The 24,289-nt window shown below is 44.9% G+C and overlaps 1 protein-coding gene and 2 long non-coding RNA genes across 3 annotated transcripts; 1 reads left to right on the top strand and 2 right to left on the bottom strand.

Annotated features, from left to right (window-relative positions):
* The first annotated feature begins 2,988 nt into the window (after positions 1-2,988).
* Positions 2,989-3,666, top strand: LOC115561498 (uncharacterized). Its single transcript, XR_003979929.1, has 3 exons — positions 2,989-3,048; positions 3,135-3,215; positions 3,430-3,666. It is a non-coding gene; the product is annotated as an uncharacterized LOC115561498 (long non-coding RNA).
* A 12,946-nt stretch (positions 3,667-16,612) lies between these two features.
* LOC115561590 (zinc finger protein 431-like) lies at positions 16,613-18,828 on the bottom strand. The gene is made up of 2 exons (XM_030381738.1): positions 18,821-18,828; positions 16,613-18,332 (listed from the first exon to the last, which is right to left on the bottom strand). Exons 1-2 carry the CDS (start codon positions 18,826-18,828, stop codon positions 16,796-16,798), a joined length of 1,545 nt encoding a protein of 514 aa, XP_030237598.1. The 3' UTR covers positions 16,613-16,795.
* A 610-nt stretch (positions 18,829-19,438) lies between these two features.
* On the bottom strand, positions 19,439-23,049 carry LOC115561458 (uncharacterized). The gene is made up of 4 exons (XR_003979920.1): positions 22,671-23,049; positions 20,442-20,574; positions 19,773-19,885; positions 19,439-19,494 (listed from the first exon to the last, which is right to left on the bottom strand). It is a non-coding gene; the product is annotated as an uncharacterized LOC115561458 (long non-coding RNA).
* Between the last annotated feature and the right edge of the window lie 1,240 nt (positions 23,050-24,289).

The raw sequence follows: 24,289 nt of genomic DNA, 5'->3' as shown, positions 1-24,289 counted from the left end.
TGGCACTGTACCCGACTCCCACGCGATGTTGAATAGGCGTGTCAACCATGACAGCCCCTCAACACCCAGAGCCTTTAGCATTTCTGGCTGGATCTCATCAATCCCTGGGGCTTTGCCACTGCGGAGATGTTTGACTACCTCAGTGACCTCCACCAGGGAAATTGACGACGAAACACCATCAACCTCGAGCTCTGCCTCCAACATAGAGGGCGTGTTATTCGGATTCAGGAGTTCCTCAAAGTGTTCCTTCCAACGTCCGACGACCTCCTCAGTTGAGGTCAACAGAGTCCCATCCTTACTGTACACAGCTTGGATGGTTCCCCGTTTCCCCCTCCTGAGGTGCCGGATAGTCTTCCAGAAACACTTTGGTGCCGACCGAAAGTCCTTCTCCATGGCCTCTCCGAACTTCTCCCACACCCGCTGCTTAGCCTCCGACACGGCAGCCGCTGCAGCCCTTCGAGCCTGTCGGTACCCTGCAACCGAGTCAGGAGTCCTCCAGGATATCATATCCCGGAAGGCCTCCTTCTTCAGTCGGACGGCTTCCCTGACCACCGGTGTCCACCACGGTGTCCGAGGGTTACCGCCCCTTGAGGAGCCTAAGACCCTGAGGCCACAGCTAGCCACCGCAGCTTCAGCAATGGAGGCTTTGAACACCGCCCACTCCGGCTCAATGCCCCCAACCTCCACAGGAATGCCAGAAAAGCTCCGCCGGAGGTGTGAGTTGAAGATACCTAGGACGGGGGCCTCCTCCAGACGTTCCCAGTTCACCCGCACTACTCGTTTGGGCTTACCAGGTCTATCCGGAAATTTCCCCCATTCCCTGATCCAACTCACAACCAGATGGTGGTCGGTTGACAGTTCCGCCCCTCTCTTTACCCGAGTGTCCAAAACATGCGGCCTCAGATCAGATGACACGATCACGAAATCGATCATCGATCTTCGGCCTAGGGTACTCTGGTACCAGGTACACTTATGAGCACCCTTATGTTCGAACATGGTGTTTGTTATGGATAATCCATGACTAGCACAGAAGTCCAATAACAAACGACCGCTCGGGTTTAAATCAGGGAGGCCGTTCCTCCCCACCACGCCTCTCCAGGTGTCTCCATCGTTGCCCACGTGGGCGTTGAAGTCTCCCAGCAGAACTACGGAGTCCCCTACTGGAGCCCCATACAGGACTCCATTCAGGGTCTCCAAGAAGGCCGAGTACTCTGAGCTGCTGTTTGGTGCATATGCACAAACAACAGTCAGAGTTTTCCCCCCTACAACCCTTAGGCGCAGGGAGGCGACCCTCTCGTCTACCGGGGTAAACTCCAACACCGCGGCGCTCAGCCGGGGATTTATGAGTATCCCCACACCCGCCCGGCGCCTCACGCCCTCGGCAACTCCGGAGAAGAATAGAGTCCAACCCTTATCCAGGAGTACGGTACCAGAGCTGAGACTGTGCGTGGAGGTAAGCCCCACCAGATCTAACTGATAGCGCTCCACCTCCCTCACAAGCTCCGGTTCCTTTCCCCACAGCGAGGTGACGTTCCACGTCCCCAGAGCCAGCTTCTGCCGCCCGGGTCTGGTCCGTCGAGACCCCTGACCTTCGCTGCCACCCATGTGGCTGCGCACCCGACCCCAACGGGTCGTCCCACAGGTGGTGGGCCCATGGGATGAAGAGAGGGGGGGTGCCACGTAGTTTGTTCGGGCTGTGCCCGACCGGGCTCCGTGGCAAACCCGGCCACCAGGCGCTCGCCATCGAGCCCTCCGTCTGGGCCTGGCTCCAGACGGGGGCCCCGGGCTTCCTCCGGGCCGGGTCACATCTCCTCTTTTTTCGTTCTTCATTGGAGTTTTTTAAAGTGATATTTGGTGGATATCACTTTATAGTTTATAGGCATTATATACTAATAAGAATCATTGACAAATCACATTCCCCTTTTACCACCACAGGACGCACCTCAACAGTATCAGAGCAACAGCTGTGGGGTGTTTATGCTGATGGTGAGATGCATTATTTTCAGAAATGATGACTAGTTTGCAAAACAACTCATTTGTATGGTAATTTCAGTACGCAATGTATTCTACCCTCAAAAGCAATATGATTTCAGTGAGGTGAGTTCTTTCAAATCTCAATCAGATGTGTAGCATGAAATATAAGGCTTTTAATAATTTAGTCATCCTTACTGGAGGCTACAATTAACATGCATCATAGGTCATACACATTACTTTGTCTTCAGGTACTGCACTTACGGGAGGAAATGGCTACATCTTCACAATAATTGACACTGCCATAGTACACTGCTAAACAGTACTGTAACATGGATTTGTATCAGGCTATGAAGTCATTTAAAGCATAACTTTTGTGATGGAAAATCTACATGTTGTATTGTTTTAATCTATGTATGAATTTAAGTTTTGTTGCTATGCTGTGTAATTTTAAATAGGGCCTAGGTTCTACTCCTTGTGGGTCATCTCCATCAAGGGTTGCATTTTGATTGCCTGCTCTTTCTGTTATCTTTAAATCAGCTTCCAAACAATGCTTTGATGTCCTCGACACTCTGGCTAACGTCAACAAAGCCAGAGGTTACATTGAACGGCCGCCGACCCCACCTTAGCCTCGGTGGGGGAAGCTTCAACTGTAAAGATAACAATCTGGTGAACAAAGACTTTTAGTATTGGGGGACCACCCCCTTCAGGACCCAAACGAACTGAATAAGAACTCATTGATTCAGACACTCGGTGGACTTCTGCAGCGTACCTTCAGAGAGTGAAGTAACACGCAAAGAGAAGCTCCCATCTGAGGCCTCAGATTATTGTAATGTATGCCTGTTATGTTGTTTGTTGGTGCATGTTGTGATGTATCTTTGTTCGTACTTTTATTACAAATATATGACCACTAATTGTCAACAAGTATTGTGTGCTTTTTTGCATCTAAAGATCTCATCTGTCTCAGACGCAATATCTAATAGAGAAATTGTCACGACACTTTACTTTTCAGGGGGACATGCTCTCTATCAGGAGGTGGTGGTGTGGACAGCTGTTGGAGACCTTTATGCTTGAAAGGTTTATATACTGTGTCCATGTTGCTATTTACTTATTTTTGGTGCTCACGAAGATCGTAGCCAATACACTTGTCTCTCTGTCTCTAGCCCTGCAGAACTAGCTGGCTCCTTCTCACCCTCTCCATCTCCCCATCTCAGTCACACCTTCCAATCACTAAGCAGTGAAAGGTTTTACATACTATGTCCATACTTTTCTATTTACGTATATTCTCTCTTGCTCTTTCTCAGACTTTTGATCGATCAGTGATTGCCTTTTTGTTTAATGGTGTGGGTAGTGTTGGTCTGGTCTTGTGTGATTGAATTGAAGGTTGATTATAATCCCTGTTTCTCTCCCTCTCTCTCGCTCTCCTTCACTCTTTTTCGACTCTCTCGCTCTCTCTAGCCCTGCAGGACTAGCTGGCACACCAAGCTCACCCTCTCCATCTCCCCATCTCAGCCACACGCTCCAATCTGGCACAACAGAGGACAGGCCATTCTTACCACCCGAAGTCCTTCAGCAAATTGTACAAGAGACGCTGAGACTGGACATGGCGATGCTTGGCGTGTTCAACAGGGTTTCAAACACATTCCGAGAACTAATCAAGCCTCTCCATCCTTCCATATCTATAAATGACAGTTTGGCAGGGGACATTAAGCTTAATAAAGACAATCTCATATACATAACGGTTAGAAAGATTTACAACAATGCAGGCTGTGACAGTGGCCTTGCGCTATGCCTCAAAGGCTTCTCAAAAAAGAAGAATTGGCCAATCGCACCCCTGGTACTGAGGCACGTTGCATATGGCAGGTTTGTCATAAAAGATGTCTGCCTAGCATAATGTTCTTTTATAACTCCTTTTTCGTTTTATTTGGGACGTCTTTTTTTGCAATCCCTTTCATTTGTAAATGTACATACTACTGTAGTAAATGTAAATGGACTGCATTTATATAGCGCTTTTCTAACCATTGGCCACTCAAAGCGCTTTACAATATTGCCTCACATTCACCATTCATGCACACATTCACACACCAACGGCGGAGTCAACCATGCAAGGCGACAGCCAGCTCGTCGGAAGCTAACAGTCAGGGTTAGGTGCCTTGCTCAAGGACACCTCGACACTCAGCTAGGAGGAGCCGGGGATCGAACCAACAACCTTCAGGTTACCAGCCAACCCGCTCTACCTCCTGAGCTACTGCCGCCCAAAGTAAATGTAAATGTATCTGCCCAGAAATGCTGGTATTTTATTACTCTCTTTCTTTTTTGTTTTTGTGACAAATGCTATACGATGTATAACATACATTTGTGCTTACGATGTATGTTGTAAGGTTAATTGTTACAGAGCAATTACTGTATTTTGTCTTTATTGAAAACATTCAGTGGGAAAAGTAAGTGAACACTTGGAGTCAAATGGCCTACTGTTTGAGCCTTCATAGTGTCTGGCAACTGGATTTGAACTGCATAATGTCCCAAGTGTTATTTTAATCTATTCATTATTTAATTTCGGCATATTCTTAAACAACTATATCAAACATCTCACTTATACCTAATACCCTACTCTAACCCAGAAGATAATGAGCATGAGATCATGGAGCCTCCCTGTAATTCTCTGATATGCCATGCATGTAAACATACTAGTTAGTTTAGACGTACTAGTACGTTTACATGTGCAGTTTAATCCGATGCGTGTGCCACCACAACGAAGCAGAGTGGCCGCGATTTCATGCCTCTTACAATGCCAGCTGACACCTTAACATCCAACTTAACAATGTACTTTGGTAATGTTAACCTCACAGTAAAATAATCTGCAAAGCCTTCGCTGCAAACTTTACCCTCTACCTACAAACCGTCTTAAACGTTGCTGATTTCTGAATAGCATATGCAACGTTGATGGACGAGATAGCATAGCATTCGCTGCTACCGAACCATGCTTGTCACGAGTATTTATATCGGATTCGAATTGCATCAAGTTTGATGCAAAGTTTGGGCCGAGATCCGACACATAAATGTAAGCTAACATTCTGTAGGCCTAGCTGGCTAACGTACCCGTATTACGAGATCGAAGAAGAAGGGGGCGCTAACGTCAGTTCTATGCTGCCCATACTACTAGATCGACGAAGAAGAACGGGGCATAAAAATGTCGATGTACGCGAAGTCCATTAGGTCACAATACAATACATGAACATTCATTACATTAATTATTGTGTGTGCTCTTGCGTCCTCTTGAGTGGCTAAGAGTAAACAATATTTACAGTTATGTAACCTGAGAACATAAAAAATAGGCTTACATTTTAACACCCCCACTTGTACTCAAAAAAAATACCAAAACAAGATTCAACAAATGTGTACCTTTGGCTTACACATATTAGTCACCAAAAAGAAGACCTGCAAACTTTCCCAGTTTGAACTTGCTGACAGGTTTCGTCATCACATCAGCGACCATTTCATCAGTAGCACAATACATTAAATTCACCTTACCCTCATTCACAGTAGACCTAATAAAGTGATACCTAATGTCTATGTGTTTACAACGCTTTCTATTCACAGGATTTCTGGCAAGAGCAATCGTCCCCTGATTGTCTTTGTGTATTACCGTTTGTGTGTATTGGTAACCATCCATATTCTCCAGTAATTGTTCTAGGTAAAGGCATTCCTGAACAGTAGAAGCAAGTGCCATATACTCTGCTTCGCATGTGGAAAGTGCAACAGTAGGTTGCTTCTTTGCCTTCCATGAAACAAGTGCACTGTTTTCACTAAGACTAACACAGTATCCTGTGGTACTGCGGCGATCACTGGTATCAGCCGCCCAGTCTGCATCACTGTAGGCTTTTATACCAAGATTCTCAGTGCTTCTCCTAAAGGTTAAACCTTTGTCTGCTGTACCTTTAAGGTATCGCAGGACATGCTTCACAGTAACCCATTGCTCCTCTGTAGGCTCAGCTAGGTACTGTGACAGCCTGCTCACCACAAAACTCAGATCAGGCCTAGTGCAGGTCGTCAGGTATATCAGACTGCCCACGGCCTCTCTGCACATCCTGATATCTGTAATTTTAACTGCATCATTACTGTATTCAAGCTTTTGCTCACAAGGAGTATCTCTCACCCTGCATTCTGACATGTTGAAACGCTGTAGAATTTCGTTAATGTACTTTTCTTGTGACATCTTAATGCATTCATCTGAAAAATCGAAATCAATACCAAGAAAATGTTTGAGTTGCCCCAAATCTTTCATCTTGAATTGCTCTGCAAGCATCCCTTTCACCTTTTTCAGTTTACCTTCATCGCTTGCAGCAATGATCAAGTCATCGACCTACACAATTATGATCACTTTCCCTTCTTTAGACTTTTGGGAATAAACACAGTTGTCAGCTTGGTTTTGTGTGAAACCATTTTCAGTTAAGCAATCATGTAAAACCCTGTTCCAGTTTCTTCCAGACTGTTTGAGACCATAAAGCGATTTCTCTAGCCTATAGACTACACCCTCTTTTTCTTCATAGCCCTCTGGTGGATTGATTGCGTAAACCCACCTACCCCCCACTGGTTTCTTGCCCACGGGTAGTGTTGTCGGGGTAAAGGTTTTATTCTCATTTAGAGACTGGATTTCCTCATTCATTGCTTTTCTCCATTCTTTTGAATTGTCTGACTGCATTGCTTCACCATAAGTTTGCGGAATGCCACAAACTGCTCTGCAGCAGTAGTCTACTGTGACATGCATCCCGTCACTATCACTGTCTTCTCTCACGAAGTCGCCTAGGTAATTTGGTGCCCTCCTTTCTCTTGTTGGATACCGCCTACTCTCAGGATCGACGCTTGTAACACTTCCAGTTTCATTATGCTCAGTAGACTCATTTGCTGCCCTTGGACTATCGCAATGTGGACTTTTACCGGGTTAATTTTGCTCTAGAGCCTTTTCTGCACTCCTGTTGACCCCCTGCGTCCCCCTAGTCCTGACTCTGTGCCCCACACTGTCATCATTTAGATCTGGCTCATCTGTCTGTGTTTGTTTTTCTGCAGCTGTTTTGCTCACAAATTTCACCAGCCTGTGTTTTTGCACTTTGTTTGTATTTGGGTGATACACCAAATACGCTGGGCTATTTTTATCGTACCCCACAAAACGCCCCTGATCACACCTGGAGTCAAGCTTTCCTTTTTCCTGCTTATAATTGTAGCAAACAGACCCGAATCGTTGCATTCTGGACACATTGGGCTTTTTGTTTGTCAACATCTCGTAAGGAGTCAGCCCTGTGCGCTTGTTCAAGCATCTGTTGCGTACCGTTGCTGCTGTTTGTACTGCGTAGTGCCAAAGGTGTTTTGGTAACTCACTTTCAATTAGCATAAACCTGCCCATCTCAAAAAGAGTACGCCACCCACGTTCTGCTGTTCCATTTTGGTGCGGTGAGTACGGAGCTGTCGTCTCATGCCTAATTTTGCTTTTCCTCAGCAGCGCCTGGAAATCAACACCTGTGAATTCAGTTCCATTATCAGATCGCATACACATCACCTTCCCATAAGGGGATACATCTGCAAGGAATTTTTCAGTTGCCTGCACTGCGTCACTCTTTTTCTTTAGAAAGTAAACAAATACTGCATTTGAGTAATCATCGGTGAAAGACATGTGCATATTTGTACCCATCTAATGACTCAGTGGCTATTGGACCTGCAAGGTCTGTGTGTATCATTTCTAAAGGAGCCTTTGCTCTGGCATCGGGGTTCCTATTTCTAGTTTATGTAAACTTCCCTTGAATACACACCTCACACTCTTGCTCAGGCTTACTCATTTTTCCCTTGATCTGCATACCATCAACAACATCATGTAACCTAAGCACATCATCATAATTACAGTGGCCTAGTATCTCATGCCATGCTTGGATGTCGCGGGTTGCATTACACTTATCATCAGTTGACTCAATCTCAGTGTGCAGGTAGTACAACCTGCCAAACACATGAATGTCAAACCTGGTACCATATCTGGTTATCAAGACATCATTGTCTTCTTTGAAGACGACTGTGGACCCAGTCGTGGTTGCTGCCTTCACCCAGAAAATGTTCTGCGGGTACGACGGCACATACAGAGCGTCCAACAGTTTCGCATTGCACCGCCGTCCACTGCTGTCGATGAGGGTAACCACTGCCGTGCCTCTCCGCTGAGCGACGCCGCTGCATCTGGTCCCATCAGCCAACTCGACGCTGTGAGTCTCCGGCCTGAAGGTGCTGTCGAAACTTGTGAACAAGGCGATGTCGTTGATGACGTGGGATGTGGCCCCGGTGTCCACCATCAGGCCCCTCTCCTGGATGGTGCGCGCCGGCTGCCGCTGGTCACTGGCCCGTCCGTCCGCCATCTTGAACGCAAAGTCCTCCTTTACCTCAGCATTCTCCGACACTTTGTTCACGCCGTCCATTCGGTCTCTGTCTTTGTCTTTTCGTCTGCATGTCGCGTCCCTGTGTGTGTCACTTTTGCAAACACTACACCACGTCTTCTGTCGACACGCTCTCGCTCGGTGCCCCTTGGTCCCGCACTTGAAGCACGCTATCTCGCTGTCGTCTTTGCCCGGTCCATGTGCGCTGCTACTGGGAGGTCGCCGTCCGGTTCTCCCCTGGGGCTTCATCACGCTGTCATCGTTCGACCCGGTTGCTCTGATGTTCTCGGTTTCCTCGAAACTCCGCAATTTGGTCTTGAAGTCAGCAAACGTGGTGTTATCGTAGGTGTGCGCCACATGAATTGCGAATGGCTTGAAGCTCTCTGGCAATCCCTTCAGCGCCATAGCCACCAGCAAACTGTCCCCCAGCGTTTCTCCCGCATTTCTCAGGGCAGTTATGGCGGTCTCTGCTCTAATGATATAGTCTATTACACTTTCGCCGATGGACTTTTGAAGTGAGGTCAGCGTGGTGTACAAACTAATTATACGAGGCTTTCCCTTCCCTGCATAATAGTCTCTCAGAATATTTAATGCTTTTCTGCCATCATCTTGCGCATCTCTCATTACCAGAGACAGACTTTTGTCATCTAGCAGTAGGATCAACTCTGCATACGCGTCCACGTTTTTCTCAGGATCTCCTGCTTTTTCAGCTTCTTCTACTGGCTCATTCAACACAGTGTTTTTCAGTCCTAATAAACGAAAGTGTCCCAACAATTTAGTTTCCCAAACTTCATACTTTGCTTCGTCGCCGTCGAATACCAGTCGATGTATCCTGCTGCTACTTGCCCTTCGTTGCTCTGCCATGCTAGCTTGCCCCTCTCCTCGGGTTAGCAGCCTTCTTCAGCACGCGATCCGTTTCAACTTTCTTGGCTTTCGTCGACTATCTTCTCCTCCAAACGTCTCCTGGGCCCATAATCTGTTGAGTTTTATCAGCAGAGTGGTGCTGCTGACGATGCGTAGGAAGGAGGCTTACGACTTCTCTCATTATAGGACATTTATTTCAGAACAATGAAATGTGGCCATCTGCCGGTTGGGTTGAGCGCGGACTGTTTGAATATGAAAAACGTCACGCATAAAAATGTCGATGTACGGGAAGTCCATTAGGTCACAATACAATACATGAACATTCATTACATTAATTATTGTGTGTGCTCTTGCGTCCTCTTGTGTCGCTAAGAGTAAACAATATTTACAGTTATGTAACCTGAGAACATAAAAAATAGGCTTACATTTTAACACTAACCTTAACCCCAGTAACATTTCTTCATCATAAACTACAAGTTACGCAAAAAGGCATGCAAACATCCAGCCCAAAAAGCTAGCTTCATTAAGGAATCAAACCCCTTATCCCCGCGTTAATGAGTTGTTCTCTGACCACCAACCCATCAGGTCTTAGTACATGCGATTCAAGAGCTAACAACTTGACAATCTTTAAACTTCGGTTGCCTAGAAATTGGAAAGACAGTGATGTGTGTACATTGTGCGAGTATCCGTCACTCGCGATGTGTGTGCAGTCCAAAATGAAAGAAAAAACCTTGCATCACTAGGGAATCGAACCCCCAATCATCAGTTTGTCGTTGGTAACTCGTAACTGTAAACAAAGAGATCGCATTTGGTTTAACTGCTAACTAACAAACGGGTTTATGCGTTCACTGAACAAAGATAATGGAAATAAAAGACCACTTTTCCATCAGAAAAATCATCAGAACCGTTATTACCAACCCATAGACACTAAAGCCAAAACCTTTCTCACATGCACACCCATCGCGAGTGACGGCTATGCGCACACATGCACACCCATAGCGAGTGACGTAGGACGTAAAGTCCCGCCCAGGTCGAAGTGGCGTCGATTTAGAGAGTCCCGGCTTGTGCCAGAGCCATGAGAGAGAAGTATGGAAGCATATATGTAGCAAAATTCAAATGGCAATGCAATTTGGAATTACATTATGCATTTGACAATTCATTATGCAATTTTATAATGTAATTTGTAAATACGTTATTCAAAGTGTATTTTAACATGCAAAGTGACAATGCAATCCTCAATTAAATTTGCAAAAGTTATAACAATACAAATAGAATAACATTTTGTCAAATTCTTTGAGTTCCTTTATACAAATTGAAAAGCTATAGCGTCCCTGTGATTGCAATCCACTTCGCCACGCTCCGTGTGTTGCGATATTCAAATGACATTTCAATCCGCAAAACGGAATCCAAAACGGAATCCAAAAAGTCAATATGCAAAGTGGCAAACGTATCAGCCAATCAGCGTCTGGGCGGGAACTACGTCACTTGCTCGTAATTTCCTTGTTCACTTGTAGTTCGTATGTGTCAGGTCCATGGTCACCAATGGAGATTATTGATACGCTCCGAAGTTTGGCCGATGATGTGGAGAACAATCTTGTTGAAGACACAGATGCAGTAGATAGAGTGCGTGTTCTGGGAGATAGGATAGACGACTTATCCTCACTGGTACGTTTTGACGCCAGTGTGGTAAACACAAAGATTTCCCAAGTGCTACAGGCACTGGGTGCGAAACATAGGGTCGGGAGACCCACCGTCTTCACCCACTCTTCACCTACAAAGCTCTCCACAACCTAGCCCCCAGTTACCTCTGGGACCTCCTCCAAGAATACACTCCCTCCCGCTCCCTCCGCTCAACCTCTGCTGGACTACTATGTATCCCCACATCACGACTCATTACGAATTGGTGCCCGGTCATTCAGCTGTGGAGATACCCTTGGAGACAATAGAAAGTGACGTAGTTCCCGCCCAGACGCTGATTGGCTGATACGTTTGCCACTTTGCATATTGACTTTTTGGATTCCTCTTGGGATTCCTCTTTGGATTTCCTCTTTGGATTCCGTTTTGCGGATTGAAATGTCATTTGAATATCGCAACACATGGAGCGTGGCGAAGTGGATTGCAATCACGGGGACGCTATAGCTTTTCAATTTGAATAAAGGAACTCAAAGAATTTGACAATGTTATTGTATTTTTATTGTTATAACTTTTGCAAATTTAATTGAGGATTGCATTGTCACTTTGCATATAAAAATACACTTTACAAATTACATTATGAAATTGCAAATTGCATTGCCATTTGAATTTTGCTACATATATGCTTCCATAGTGAAGAGTCGCGACACTCGGATCTCGCCGGCAGGGTGGTCACGTGGTTCATGTAAGCCTGTATAGTTCAAAAACAGGCCGCGCTGCCGTGTTCTTCAATGGGACTGCCTGCAGCGATTGCAATATTGAATGGTAAATATAAATTAAAAAAACACAAGTACTTTTCTGACCATTGTTGCATATTTGTAAACGTCAGTTTTACATTTGGAGTGGTAGGGTGACGACTGCAAGCTACTTAGATACGTTTTTAAGTTTGAGGTAAAGCTTCACGTTCGTGTAAGCATGGGTAGCACTAGGCTACTGATTTTAGTGGCTTAACCTTACTACATCTGTTCTGAAATTTAAGACGATTCAAGATGTTCATTTTAGCGCAACTGGACTATTACATTTTCTTCATTTTGCTTGTAATTCCGATTCACGTACCCGTGGTCAGAGAGCGATTGAGAAAGCAGAGTAGCAACAGTCCATTTAGCATTTAGTTTCCAGGCAACTTCTTCTGATGAGGCAGGAGCTGACCACACAACCATGCTACTTTTAAGACTAAGCCGAACACAAAGTATCACATATATTAAAGAATAACAAATGAAAGTATTTTTTTATTAAACAATGGGTCAGACAAAAATAATATGTGTGTGTGTGCGTGCGTGTGTCCAACTTGAAAAACAACAAAGTGAAGGAACAGGGATGATTATTGTATACATAAGTGTTGACAAGAGAGGAATACGGTGAGGAAAGGAGACAATTAGAAAAGCAATACAAGTAAAATGGACCACTGGTTATGAAACCCTGCAGCAAATGCAGATTCCACTGCCTAACATCTGCACACTGCAAAGGAGTAGGCGCCAGGTAAAGCTGGACCCAGTGTTTGAGATGCCAGATATATCAGGCTGAGGTTTGTGGAACCAAAAACAAGTGGGAACAAGGACTAAGAACAACAAAGCAAACATGCAGTAAGTGAACAAGAACAGCAAAGTAGAGCCAGGGGGTATCAATAAATAAAACAATGTTGGTCATGTGTGCAACAAGAACAACAAATGTGTAAACAGGTGTGCGTGTATGTCTAACTTGTAAAACAAGAACAAAGTGAAGGAACAGGGAGGAACATTATAAGTTATTAATAAACAAAGAAAATACTCCACAAACATCAGGCTGAGGTTAAGGATAGTAAAGTGCATCAGGTCGAAAGGAAGGACAACAATCGCAGCAGTCGCCACCACCACCAACAGCCGTCGCCAGCACAAGCCGCCACCACTAGCAGCAGAAGGCGACACCACCATCCTTCGCCACCACCAGCCAGCTCAAGCAGCCATCGCCTCAAGCAGCAGCGACCTGCAGCAGCAGTGTTATCCGGCACCAGCCAGCTCAAGCCACCAGCAGCAGCAGCAGCAGCCACCATCAGCAGCATTCACCATCAGCAGCATCCACCATCAGCCGCATACACATAACCGCTATGTCTGTGACACAATTAGGCCTAGGCATTTTTTATTCTACAAATTCATATTATAGCCGTGAGAATTGTTCAGAAACATCACCACCATAGTCGCCCTGGAGTCACAGGCCGACAGTCTCCTGCAAGAATCAGGGAAACCTATTATAGGACATTCTGTCCAGAAATTAAACATTTAGAAGAGTACGTGACACTTTGCTTTGATAGTTATATCAGGCATGAAAACGGGTTAGGGGTGAAAAAGGTTTGAAGGATATTATCCCTCTAGGGGGGTCCGGGGTATCCTCCCCCGGTAGAATTTTTTTAATATTCTGTTCGAGCCTGCATGAGAGTTCAATGTTGTCATTAGCCGTTACGTCTTTCTGACCAAACGCAGTTCAAGGCCGACCTGGGCTGTACCACTTCGGGAGGGGGCGCTCAGTTACTCCCCTCTAGACAAAATCGAATTGGTTGCGACATTGACCCGGCGCCCCCCAAAACGTTAACGGGCCACAGGGAATTCTCCCAACTCTCCCGATTACCACTCTGCGTGTGCGTGCGTGACTGTGTGTGTGTGCAGGCGTTATTCAACTGCCTGGTAAACATGTAGGCCTAAGGTAATATTCATACTGGTTTAAATAATGCATTTGATAGTAGGCTATTTCCCATCGTTGCTGAGCAAGAGTTTTGTTCGAAAGTTCAGTGATAGAAAACAAATAATAGCCCGGGCTATTGACGTTTTACGGTACCACTGTCATGCACCTACCCGATGTCAAGTGGACCGGGTTGAATTCACTGCGGGTCTCTCTTATATCCATCTTACCAAAGATATTTTGGTACTGTCCTTCTCAACACTCTCTGATCTCACTAAAAGGCTGGCAACACAAAACAGCAATATCGACGAGATGCGCTATGCATAGAGAAGAAAGAATACCGACATTGAATTTGCAACATTTTGCAACAAATTATTCTAAATCTGCCCATACATGGACACGGCAGAATTTTGCGGTTTTCACTCGCTACAATGTTGCATCTGTGGCTGCTGGTAATTCAATCACAAAAAAGTAAACTCTACGGGGCTACTTTCAGCATTATGATGTTTTTTTTTACGGCACAGCGATCCGGGGCTATTCCCAAAAGATCCGGGGCTATAGCCTCGAATGCCGAGGTCTAATGAGACGCCTGCTCGCGCATTCAAAGTTCTCCGTCGGGATGTCGGATACGCATTCTCCGCCCGATCGATCTTATATGTTGACAACAAAATATTTGTAAATAGTTTTGTAAATAAACTTCCAAAGCTTTAAAAATCCTATTTGGTATTTTATTGGTCCTTTGCAAAGTAAACAACGTACAAAGTAAATAAGGTCCAAAGTCAAACCGAGTAGCGTTTCCGGAAAGGATTTTGTTAGAGGACCAATCACAGCCCTTACCGTCTCGTTTGCGTCGACTGATAGTTAAAAAATATTGGATGCGCACGTAAACTACGGAGAGGTTCTCCGACAGGCTCTCCATGTCTATTGCTGCGTTTTGATATCCATCCGTCTCGGAGGTCCGAGGACGTTGCCAAGCGAAACGCCCCTTTTCCTCGGACGGCGAACTCGCCATCTCGGTTGAACTCAGTGGTGACCGAGCAAAATTCCGAGACAGAATTCAAGGTGGCTGCGCCCATTGTGACTTGAAGTATGAACTGTTTTCATTGTGCTTGGACCACTTTGGTGGTTAAAATTAGGGCTGCAACTAACGATTATTTTAATAATCGATTAATCTGTTGATTATTTTTTCGATTAATCGATGAATCAGATTGAAAAAAAATAAAAATAAAATTGGAATTGCCGCATCTTTATTCAAAAACTGAACATAACTTCAAATTCACAGTGCAGACTGAAATGTAAAAACACCAGGTTATTGCTCCAACGTCCCGGAACTATTAAAAGTAATATTAAATAATAAAAAGATTAAAAAAACTGGGATAACACAAAAAAGAAACATACAATGTATGATATACTTTTATATGTATGTAAGGGATGTCCATGGTTAACCGGTCAAACCTATTGATACCATTTTCGAGACTCCTTGAAATAGAACTTGTAATATTGCTTTAATTGCTGATAAGATGATAGTTCAAGATAGGACATTAAACAGGTCATAATTAATTCAATCTTTACTATCTATTTTATATTATTGGGAAAACAAGTCTTCACCAAAATCTCAAATTTTTTTTTTTACTGCTGCATTAGAACGCATCAATCGTATTTCTGAGCCGACCTGAACACATCACATTTGACACTGTTTGTGACCATTGGTTAGTTTTTTTTTTTAAGCTAACTATCTCTATATCCTGCCAATTTTAACATGGATTTAAAAACTGCATTACTATTTTTAACTGACGGGACTTTCTACACCGTCCGGTTGCGTGATTACTACCGCTGCTTTGAATGACTGTTGATGCACGCGGTGCCGACTCCGAGCCCGTCTGCACAACGTCTGCAGCAGCAGCAGCTGACAGAATTTTCGGTTGGACTACTAGACGGATACTGAGTTGAAGGAGTTTTTTTTAACCTAAAGACAGTGAAGGACGGCTACAACACTTTTATGTAGGCCTACAGTCCAGTTTTAAGATATGACAAATACAAGCTGTGGTCGCTCACACTGAAGCTCGCTGTGGGCGTGCATGAACCGTGAACCAACCTGTCGGCGGCTGATCGCGCGACACGACATTTAGTAATCGATTTTTATCGATTTTATCGATTCGTTGTTGCAGCCCTAGTTAAAATGGTCATTTCAATCACTCGTATTACTGCAATACCTTACTGCGTCCGTATCTCTGCCTATGTACACAAATATATTGTATTCGTGTACAGCACTTTGGTCAACTACTGTTGTTTTAAATGTGCTATATAAATAAACTTGACTTGACTTGACTATGGCCTATAGCCTACTTATTTTGGAGCACCTGGTCCTCTGCCAATGCTACCGTGACAACAGCTTTCCGGGTGGCGTCCATGTGTGTGGGCGTGGCGTCAGATCCGAGATCCGAGTCGGTTCGCAGAGAATACTCGAACGCAGCATAAGTACAGTACTTTAGGGAGGACTATAAACTGGCCGGCCTCTGAACCTTTTAGACAATATGCAGAATCTTTTCACTTACGAATTAACACGGACGGCTATTTTTTGCCAGCACGCTAGCCTAGCCATATTATGGGCAACCGTGTTCCCCTTGGCTGTGGTTTGGACTTTGAATTCCTCGTAGGAATCCACACACGCTCGATTCACTTTGCATAAGGGAGAGTCAAATGACGTGATAAACACACCTTTTATGTGAGAACGCGCATTGAACCTAAAGCGGAAAACCTGGTTCGACTAATTGAATCTAAAGTGAGTGTCGTGGAACCATTTAACTCTCACTGCGAGTTGCGTCTCTGTCGAACCAGGTTTTCCCAAGAAAGCCTGGGTATGTTCAGCGAGGTTCGTGGTATACTCCCCTCACAAGTTTCCTTTGTATTTACCAACGATGTGAACGTTTCCTAATATTTCTCTGTTAGAAGAGTCAGATAAATAAGTTCTTTATCACACAGACATAAATTACTAAAATTAAAACAAAGCAAAACAAAGCGAATCAAAAGCTGGAAAGTGTTTAATCCTGATGAAAAGAAAAACTAAAAGCAGTAATTTCGACAAATACCGGACAGAGCTCTCAATCAAAGCGCCCCGTTACCCCGTGTGAAAGCACCCCATTGCCCGTGTGCTTGAGCATGTGCACACTCAAATTGCTCGGGTCGCTATAGCTGGCGTTGGGCTTCTAACCGGAGTGAGTCCTCAGGTGGCGCTTCAGGGTGCCTTTCTGACTGAAGTGCATCGTGCATTGGTCACACCTGTAGGGCTTCTCCCCGGAGTGAGTCCTCATGTGGCGCTTCAGTTTGGAGCTATCACTGAAGCACATTGTGCATTGGTCACACTTGTAGGGCTTCTCCCCAGAGTGATTCATCATGTGTCTATTCAGGTTGCCTTTCAGACTGAAGCACATCGTGCATTGGTCACACTTGTAGGGCTTCTCCCCAGAGTGATTCATCATGTGTCTATTCAGGTTGCCTTTCAGACTGAAGCACATCGTGCATTGGTCACACTTGTAGGGCTTCTCCTCGGAGTGAGTACTCATGTGGATATTAAGGGAGCCTTTCTGAGTGAAGCCCTTCGTGCATTGGTCGCACCTGTAGGGCTTCTCGCTGGAGTGAGTCCTCATGTGGATCTTCAGGGGGCCTTTCAGACTGAAGCACATCGTGCATTGGTCACACTTGTAGGGCTTCTCCTCGGAGTGAGTACTCATGTGGATCTTAAGGATGCCTTTCTGACTGAAGCCCTTCGTGCATTGGTCGCACCTGTACGGCTTCTCGCCGGAGTGAGTTCTCATGTGGATCTTCAGTTTGGAGCTACTACTGAAGTGCATCGTGCATTGGTCACACTTGTAGGGCTTGTAGGGCTTCTCCCCAGAATGAGTCCTCAAGTGGATCTTCAGGGTAACTTTCAGACTGAAGCCCTTCGTGCATTGGTCACACTTGTAGGGCTTCTCGCCGGAGTGAGTTCTCATGTGGCTATTCAGGTAGTCTTTCTGATAGAAAGACTTCGTGCATAGGTCACAGCTGAAGGGCTTCTCGCCGGAGTGAGTCCTCAGGTGGATCTTCAGGGTGCCTTTCTGACTGAACCGCTTCGTGCATTGGTCACACTTGTAGGGCTTCTCCCCAGAGTGAGTCCTCATGTGGATCTTCAGTTGGCTTGTCCGACTGAAACACTTCGTGCATTGGTCACACCTGTAGGGCTTCTCCCCAGAGTGAGTCCTCAGGTGGATCTTCAGGTAGCCGCCTTGACTGAAGCACTTCATGCATTGGTCACACCTGTAGGGCTTCTCCCCAGAGTGATTCATCATGTGTCTATTCAGGTTGCCTTTCAGACTGAAGCACTTCATGCATTGGTCACACCTGTAGGGCTTCTCGCCGGAGTGAGTCCTCATGTGGACGATCATATTGGCATTGTTGGGAATAACCTTTCCGCACAAAACACCGGGCCGGCCCTTGCGGCCGCCCTGATGCCCAGTCAGCTCCTCGTGGCGGACCAGCCTCACGCTGCAGTTCAGGCTCTTGGCCACGCTGTGGTCAGCGGACAGCGAGCTCAAGGCCTCCAGTTCTGACGCGGCAAAGAGGGTGTCATGGCCGTCCACCGCCAGTGAGCCCTCCCCTTGTCCGTAAACGCTCAGGATAGGCAGCTCCCCGCTGTGACTTGATATGTGGGAGGAGCCAGGGGCGTCCACACGCAGACTCTCTGAGGTGGCACCGCGCTGCGTGCTGCAGTCTCTGATGTCATTGTCTTCTTCAGAGAGGAAAACAGAGAAAGAGAGAAAGTGATGTTTTTAATTAATCATTTTCACAAAAGGTATACAGTATGTACTTTGTACACACTTGTGTACTGGAAGAATTATATTTTGACATTCTTTCTAACTTCTATTTGTCGATTATGCATTTTGCTTGTCGCCCTTTGGATGGTCAAGGGTTAAAGGCTCCTGCTGAGAAGGCAGAATCGAGTACATTCTCAGTTGATCAAGGTTGTTTTCTTGCATAGATGCAATGTGTGTACTAACCTACGGCGGGCATGCCTCCACCAATATCCTCTTCAACCTTGATTGAAATGGTGTCTGGGGTCTGCTGCTTTCCACATAAGAAGGAAACACACACAAGACATATTCTTTCATTTTCACAGAATAGATGTCGATCCCCACTACCGACAGATTAGTTGGGCATAAGACGGGCATAATTGGCAATGTAAAAACATCTACTGAATCATAAAGGTGTGGGCTTTCTATTGGTCTGTTTTAGAGTTGTAACAGAGGAGGCCTCTCTTTTGGATGCTGAATGAGAAGATGATTTCCAACCTGCACACTCGGCTCCTCACGGCAGACCAGCCGCTCGCCGCGCTCCAGGCTCTTGGCCACGCTGTGGTCCGCAGACAGCGAGTTCAGGGCCTCCACTTCTGACGCGGTGAAGAGGGTGTCATGGCCGTCCCCCGCCAGTGGGCCCTCCCCTTTTCCGTAGACGCTCAGAATCTTCAGCTCCTTGCAGTGACTGGACATGTGGGAGGAGCCAGGGGCGTCCATACCCAGACTCTCTGAGGTGGCGTTGCGCTGAGTGCTACGGTCTCCAAAGGCATCGCAGTCTTTTGCAGAGGGAGAAAAAAAGGAAAAATCAATTGTTTTGATACATTATTTGCATAAAGGGAGGCATAGTGTATTTGTACACGTGAATGCAATGTTTATTATTTAATTATGCTTTTTCCTTGTCACCCTTTGGATGGTCAAGGGTTAAAGGCTCCTGCTGAGAAGGCAGATTCGAGTACATTCTCAGTTGATCAAGGTTGTTTTCTTGCATAGATGCAATGTGTGTACTAACCTATGGCGGGCATGCCTCCACCAATATCCTCTTCAACCTTGATTGAAATGGTGTCTGGGGTCTGCTGCTTTCCACATAAAGAAGGAAACACACACAAGACATTCTTTAATTTTCACAGAATAGTTGTCAATCCCCACTACCGACAGATTAGGCGTTTTCACACTGCCAAGCTGATTCGGTCTTGGCTTGGCGCGCCCTGCAATTTCAATGTCTTGCCTGCCTATTTTTTTTTTTGCTTCAAGACCCTCGCATGCAAGAATGAGTTCACATCTGAATATAGACAAAAACGCGATTAACTATTTACAAGTGCAAAAATGCCAACAAATTCTTTATTTTGCTCACCAGCAGTTCCTCGCTACGACTGGACCAGTGGGAGGAGCCAGGGGCGTCCACACCCAGACTCTCTGAGGTGGCGCCGCGCTGAGTGATACGGTCTCCAAAGGCATCGCAGTCTTCTGCAGAGGGAGAAAAAAAGGAAAAAGTATATTTACATTTAGATATTGCATAAAGGGAGGCATTGTGTATTTGTACACGTGAAAGAAACTCTTTAAATGTATGCAACATTGACACAGAGGGTTTAAAATGTGTACTGCTGACATAGATTCACAGTTTTGGAGAGGGACGTCTCCTCCAGCACCATCCTCCCTAGACTCAAAGCTCAAGTGGTTGGCCAGGTTAAGGACACTCAACGAACACCAGCGCAAAATGATCTGAGCACCACATGACATGCGAGGCAAGCGCAATAATTATATTTTGACATTAAAAAGCAACAACGTGTCCTTCCCTGTAAGCTGCTCAGTTAACGTTTATACATTTTGAACCCTGCTCTTGACTGATTCCATTTTTGAATTGCAACTCCAAGTTTATCTTTTAGCAGGGCGCTGGGCATGATGCTTTTTCAAAGAGGACCAGGCTTTTTAGCGCAGGTAGAATCTAGCATCAGCCTAGAATCTATGCTGCCTAGAATCTACTACATCAAGGGAAAAAATACTCAATGTAGAAAGTACACACCTTCACTTTTAAAATGGGGCTGCGAAGTCTTTAAGGATAGCCGTGTGCCTACAGTACGTGTTTCCAGGTGGTCTGTCTGGCAGGCAACATCCCTTGAGAGAAGCTGTTGAATGTAAGCACTTGATGAGCTGGCCTGCGTAGAGACAACAAAGTAAAATCAGTACTCAATTTATTACATTGAATATATTCCAGGTGCAAGTTGTAAGAAAATATAAGATAATGTTTTCACATGTAATTCACATGTTTAGTGAATTACATTAGCCTAATACTTAAAATTAGTTCTATGAAATGATATTACATCCTTGATTTGTTTACATATTTTATAGTTCATCTCATCAACTCAATACCATGACATCAACCTCTGCAGAAATCTGCTAATAACCCTTTGATTTGAATCAGGTGTGAAGGAGAAAACATGCCTATAATAGTGTTCCGTAATTGTCATATTCAAACCACACTGGGTGACTCAATAAAACTCCCTCAAGAAAACTTGGCCAAGTTATTATACAGGTACATTTGGTATGAATGATAATTTGTCATTCAATTTGATATCTCATTCAACTTAAATTGGAGTGGATAAAAGAGTGATTAATCGCGAGTTGTCTCACCAAACGTCCGATGCGATTAAAACTTGTAATCTTTGTCCAGCCGTAATAAATACATTATTGATGGAGATGGTTTCCACTATTTTTTGTCCTTTAATTGTATTCCTTTGCAAAGATTGACAATGAATGGTCTAACACATACCTTCATGAATAACGTGTGTGTGTTATAGTTGAGCTAAAATCAACGTAGCAGACTAGTAGACGACTACTGCCGCACAGCCTGGTGTGGGGTTTGTCCCATTTCGCTTTCCGTACATCCAGCTGTTTTCGATTTCCGTTTCTTCCTCAAGTACGTACGGTAACGCCTCGTTTCCACATACGTATGTTTTTCGTGTCCGTGCTTCCGTAAATTTACGGAAGGAGTCGCTAGTGTTTTACGTACGGGCTTGAATTTATTTACGGACAAAAGATGTTAGGAGAAATCAGCGGATTGCTTACTCCGGGTAGGAAATGAGTGCCCAAATGAAGGAGTTCGCGAGTGAGGGTACTATGGAGCGTGAGATTGGCCGGAGAATCGGAGCAGCGGGGGCGGTATTGCGTTCGCTTTACCGCACCGTTGTGACGAAAAGAGAGCTGAGCCGCAAGGCAAAGCTCTCTATCTACCGGTCGATCTTCGTTCCTATCCTCACCTATGGTCATGAGGGTTGGGTGATGACCGAAAGGACGAGATCGCGGGTACAAGCGGCCGAGATGAGTTTTCTCAGAAGGGTGGCTGGCGTCTCCCTAACTCGGATTAGAGCCGCTGCTCCTTTACTTAGAAAGGAGTCAGCTGAGGTGGTTCGGGTATCTGGTAAGGATGCCCACTGGGCGCCTTCCTTGGGAGGTGTTTCAGGCACGTCCAGTGGGGAGGAGACCTCGGGGACGACCCAGGACTAGTTGGAGAGATTATATCTCAACACTGGCCTGGGAACGCCTCGGGATCCCCCCGTCAGAGTTGGTCAATGTGGCCCGGGAAAGGGAAGTCTGGGGCCCCCTGCATGAGCTACTCCCCCCGCGACCCGACCCCGGATAAGCGGATAGGAGACCGGTACTTTGGAACATGAGGATCGACATATACAGAGATAAAAACAAAACCAACAGGCTTGGAAAAAGATCGCTGAGGAGTTTGGCCTGCAAGGTACCTAGCCTACAAGTTTTGTGAAAAACATAAAAACTTTCATACGTTATCTCCGTAAAACGACGGCGAACGTTAAATTTTTTGAACGTATATTACGGACATACCGGACAGAAATTTTACGGAGGGGAGGAGTCTCGGAGGAAAAACGGACATTACGGAGAATCACATAGGAATGAATGGACTTTCGGTCGGATCGCATACGAGAATGTACGTATGTGGAAACGAGGCGTAACATAGCAACTACGCACGGCTCATCAGTAAATCAGCGTAAGGGGGAACAGGGACTGGGGGAGGACCAAATCGGGTGCTACAGCGGCCATGATTTACTCCGCTGTCCTTTCTTATAGGTCCATGGTATTTACACAGATAACTGATGCTATCTACCGTAACATTAGCGACAGTAACTTGGCTGTTAGCTGTAGCGCTAAAGCTAAAGCAACATTATAATGGTAACAACGGAACAATACACAGTAAAGCAACACAATGATATGGCGTTAGTTAACTTACTTTTTCGAGGTTTGTAGCTGGGCCATGGAGAGTTGGTACTGATCCAGACTTGATTTTCAGACGTTGATCAAGTCCAGCTCTGTATTGGCCCAAGTTGAGGAAGCAGTCGTCAGTGAAATGTTTGGCGCAGACTGGCGCATTTCCAGAGACAATAAAATTAACCCACTGGTTCTTCAGCGGCTCGGAGGAAGGAACAAAATATAGACTTTTGTATTCATTTGTACATCCAAACACTAAGCAACTGCTATGCTTCGCTCGTTTGCGAGCCATGGTGTCTCTCAAGGAAAGAACTACGTGTAGTACACGATCGTAGAGTAGGGTCTGTATGCGTCCTGACGGAGGCGTAACTTGTAGTGGGAGCATGGACATAATAAAGAGTGGGAGGCGTAACTTCTTCTTCTTCTTCTTTTATTTAGGTAGTCTGGACGCAGCTATGGCGTATTACTGCCCCCCACTGTTTGTTATTTCCCCCTAAACTTTAAATCCTTTTATATACTCCAATGACTACATAAATACTAAATAAAGGCAATAAAGGTAAATACTCCCTTAGAATGTCAGACACCGTCCCTCTCTGTAATCTCTGACCTCAAACAAGGACTATAATTCTTGCACCTTTTGCACAATACTGTACAATTCTTTTTGTACAATGCTGTCTTTTATGGATGTATGTGTGTATATATATATATATATATATATATATATATATATATATATATATATATATATATATATATATATATATATATATATATGTATATGTATATATATATATATGTATATATATATATATATATATGTATATGTATATGTATATATATATATGTATATATATATATATATATATATATATATATATATATATATATATATATATGTATATATATATGTATGTATATATGTATGTATGTGTGTGTTTTTTTATTTTGTTTCGTTAGTTTGGTTTTTTCTTTGAATTTATTTGTATGATTTAAAGTATGATTTGCCAAAGTCCTTGTCCTTGTCAACGTCCTTGTCACAAACTCCTGTGTAGTAGTCCAGTAGGTCGCGGTATATGGGGAAAAACTATGATCCGCCACTAAACTAGAAGAAGAAGAAGATCTCTGCATCCGGTACGTCACGGAATAGGTCACGTGTCTTGGCCACATAACGCGGAAGCAAATCGCTCCTGTATGTTGCCATCAGGCCCCCAGGATAGGCATATACTTCCGCAATCCACCCGTGCTCAGAGGCCAAGCCTGGTATTGCAGCTGTTTTAGCTGGGAGTGGACGGGGGTCCGTCATTTCATGTGGCCCAGAAGTAGATATCGCCGTCCACTCCAATACAAGTGGGGAACAGGATTGTGTCTCCGCAAAAAATGTCTGGATATCAATCAAAGGCTCATAATTATCTTTCTACCCTGTTCTAAAAACATGTAAGTTTTTTCTTTTCAAAACGCCTCCCCAAGCGTTTTATTAGCAGTTGATGTTGGGTGGGCAGCTGAAAGGAGCCGTACTGAAACAAACGGCTCCTTGCTATGGACCTATTTTGAAGTGCACGGCTCCATTAACTTCCGAATTAAATTAAATTCCGAATTAACTCCATTAACTTCCAAAGTCTGAGATTTGTCCTTTTACTTAAC

This window comes from Gadus morhua, chromosome 16, assembly GCF_902167405.1.
Source record: "Gadus morhua chromosome 16, gadMor3.0, whole genome shotgun sequence".
NCBI lineage: Eukaryota > Metazoa > Chordata > Actinopteri > Gadiformes > Gadidae > Gadus > Gadus morhua.
This window is presented reverse-complemented; position numbering and strand designations above follow the sequence as displayed.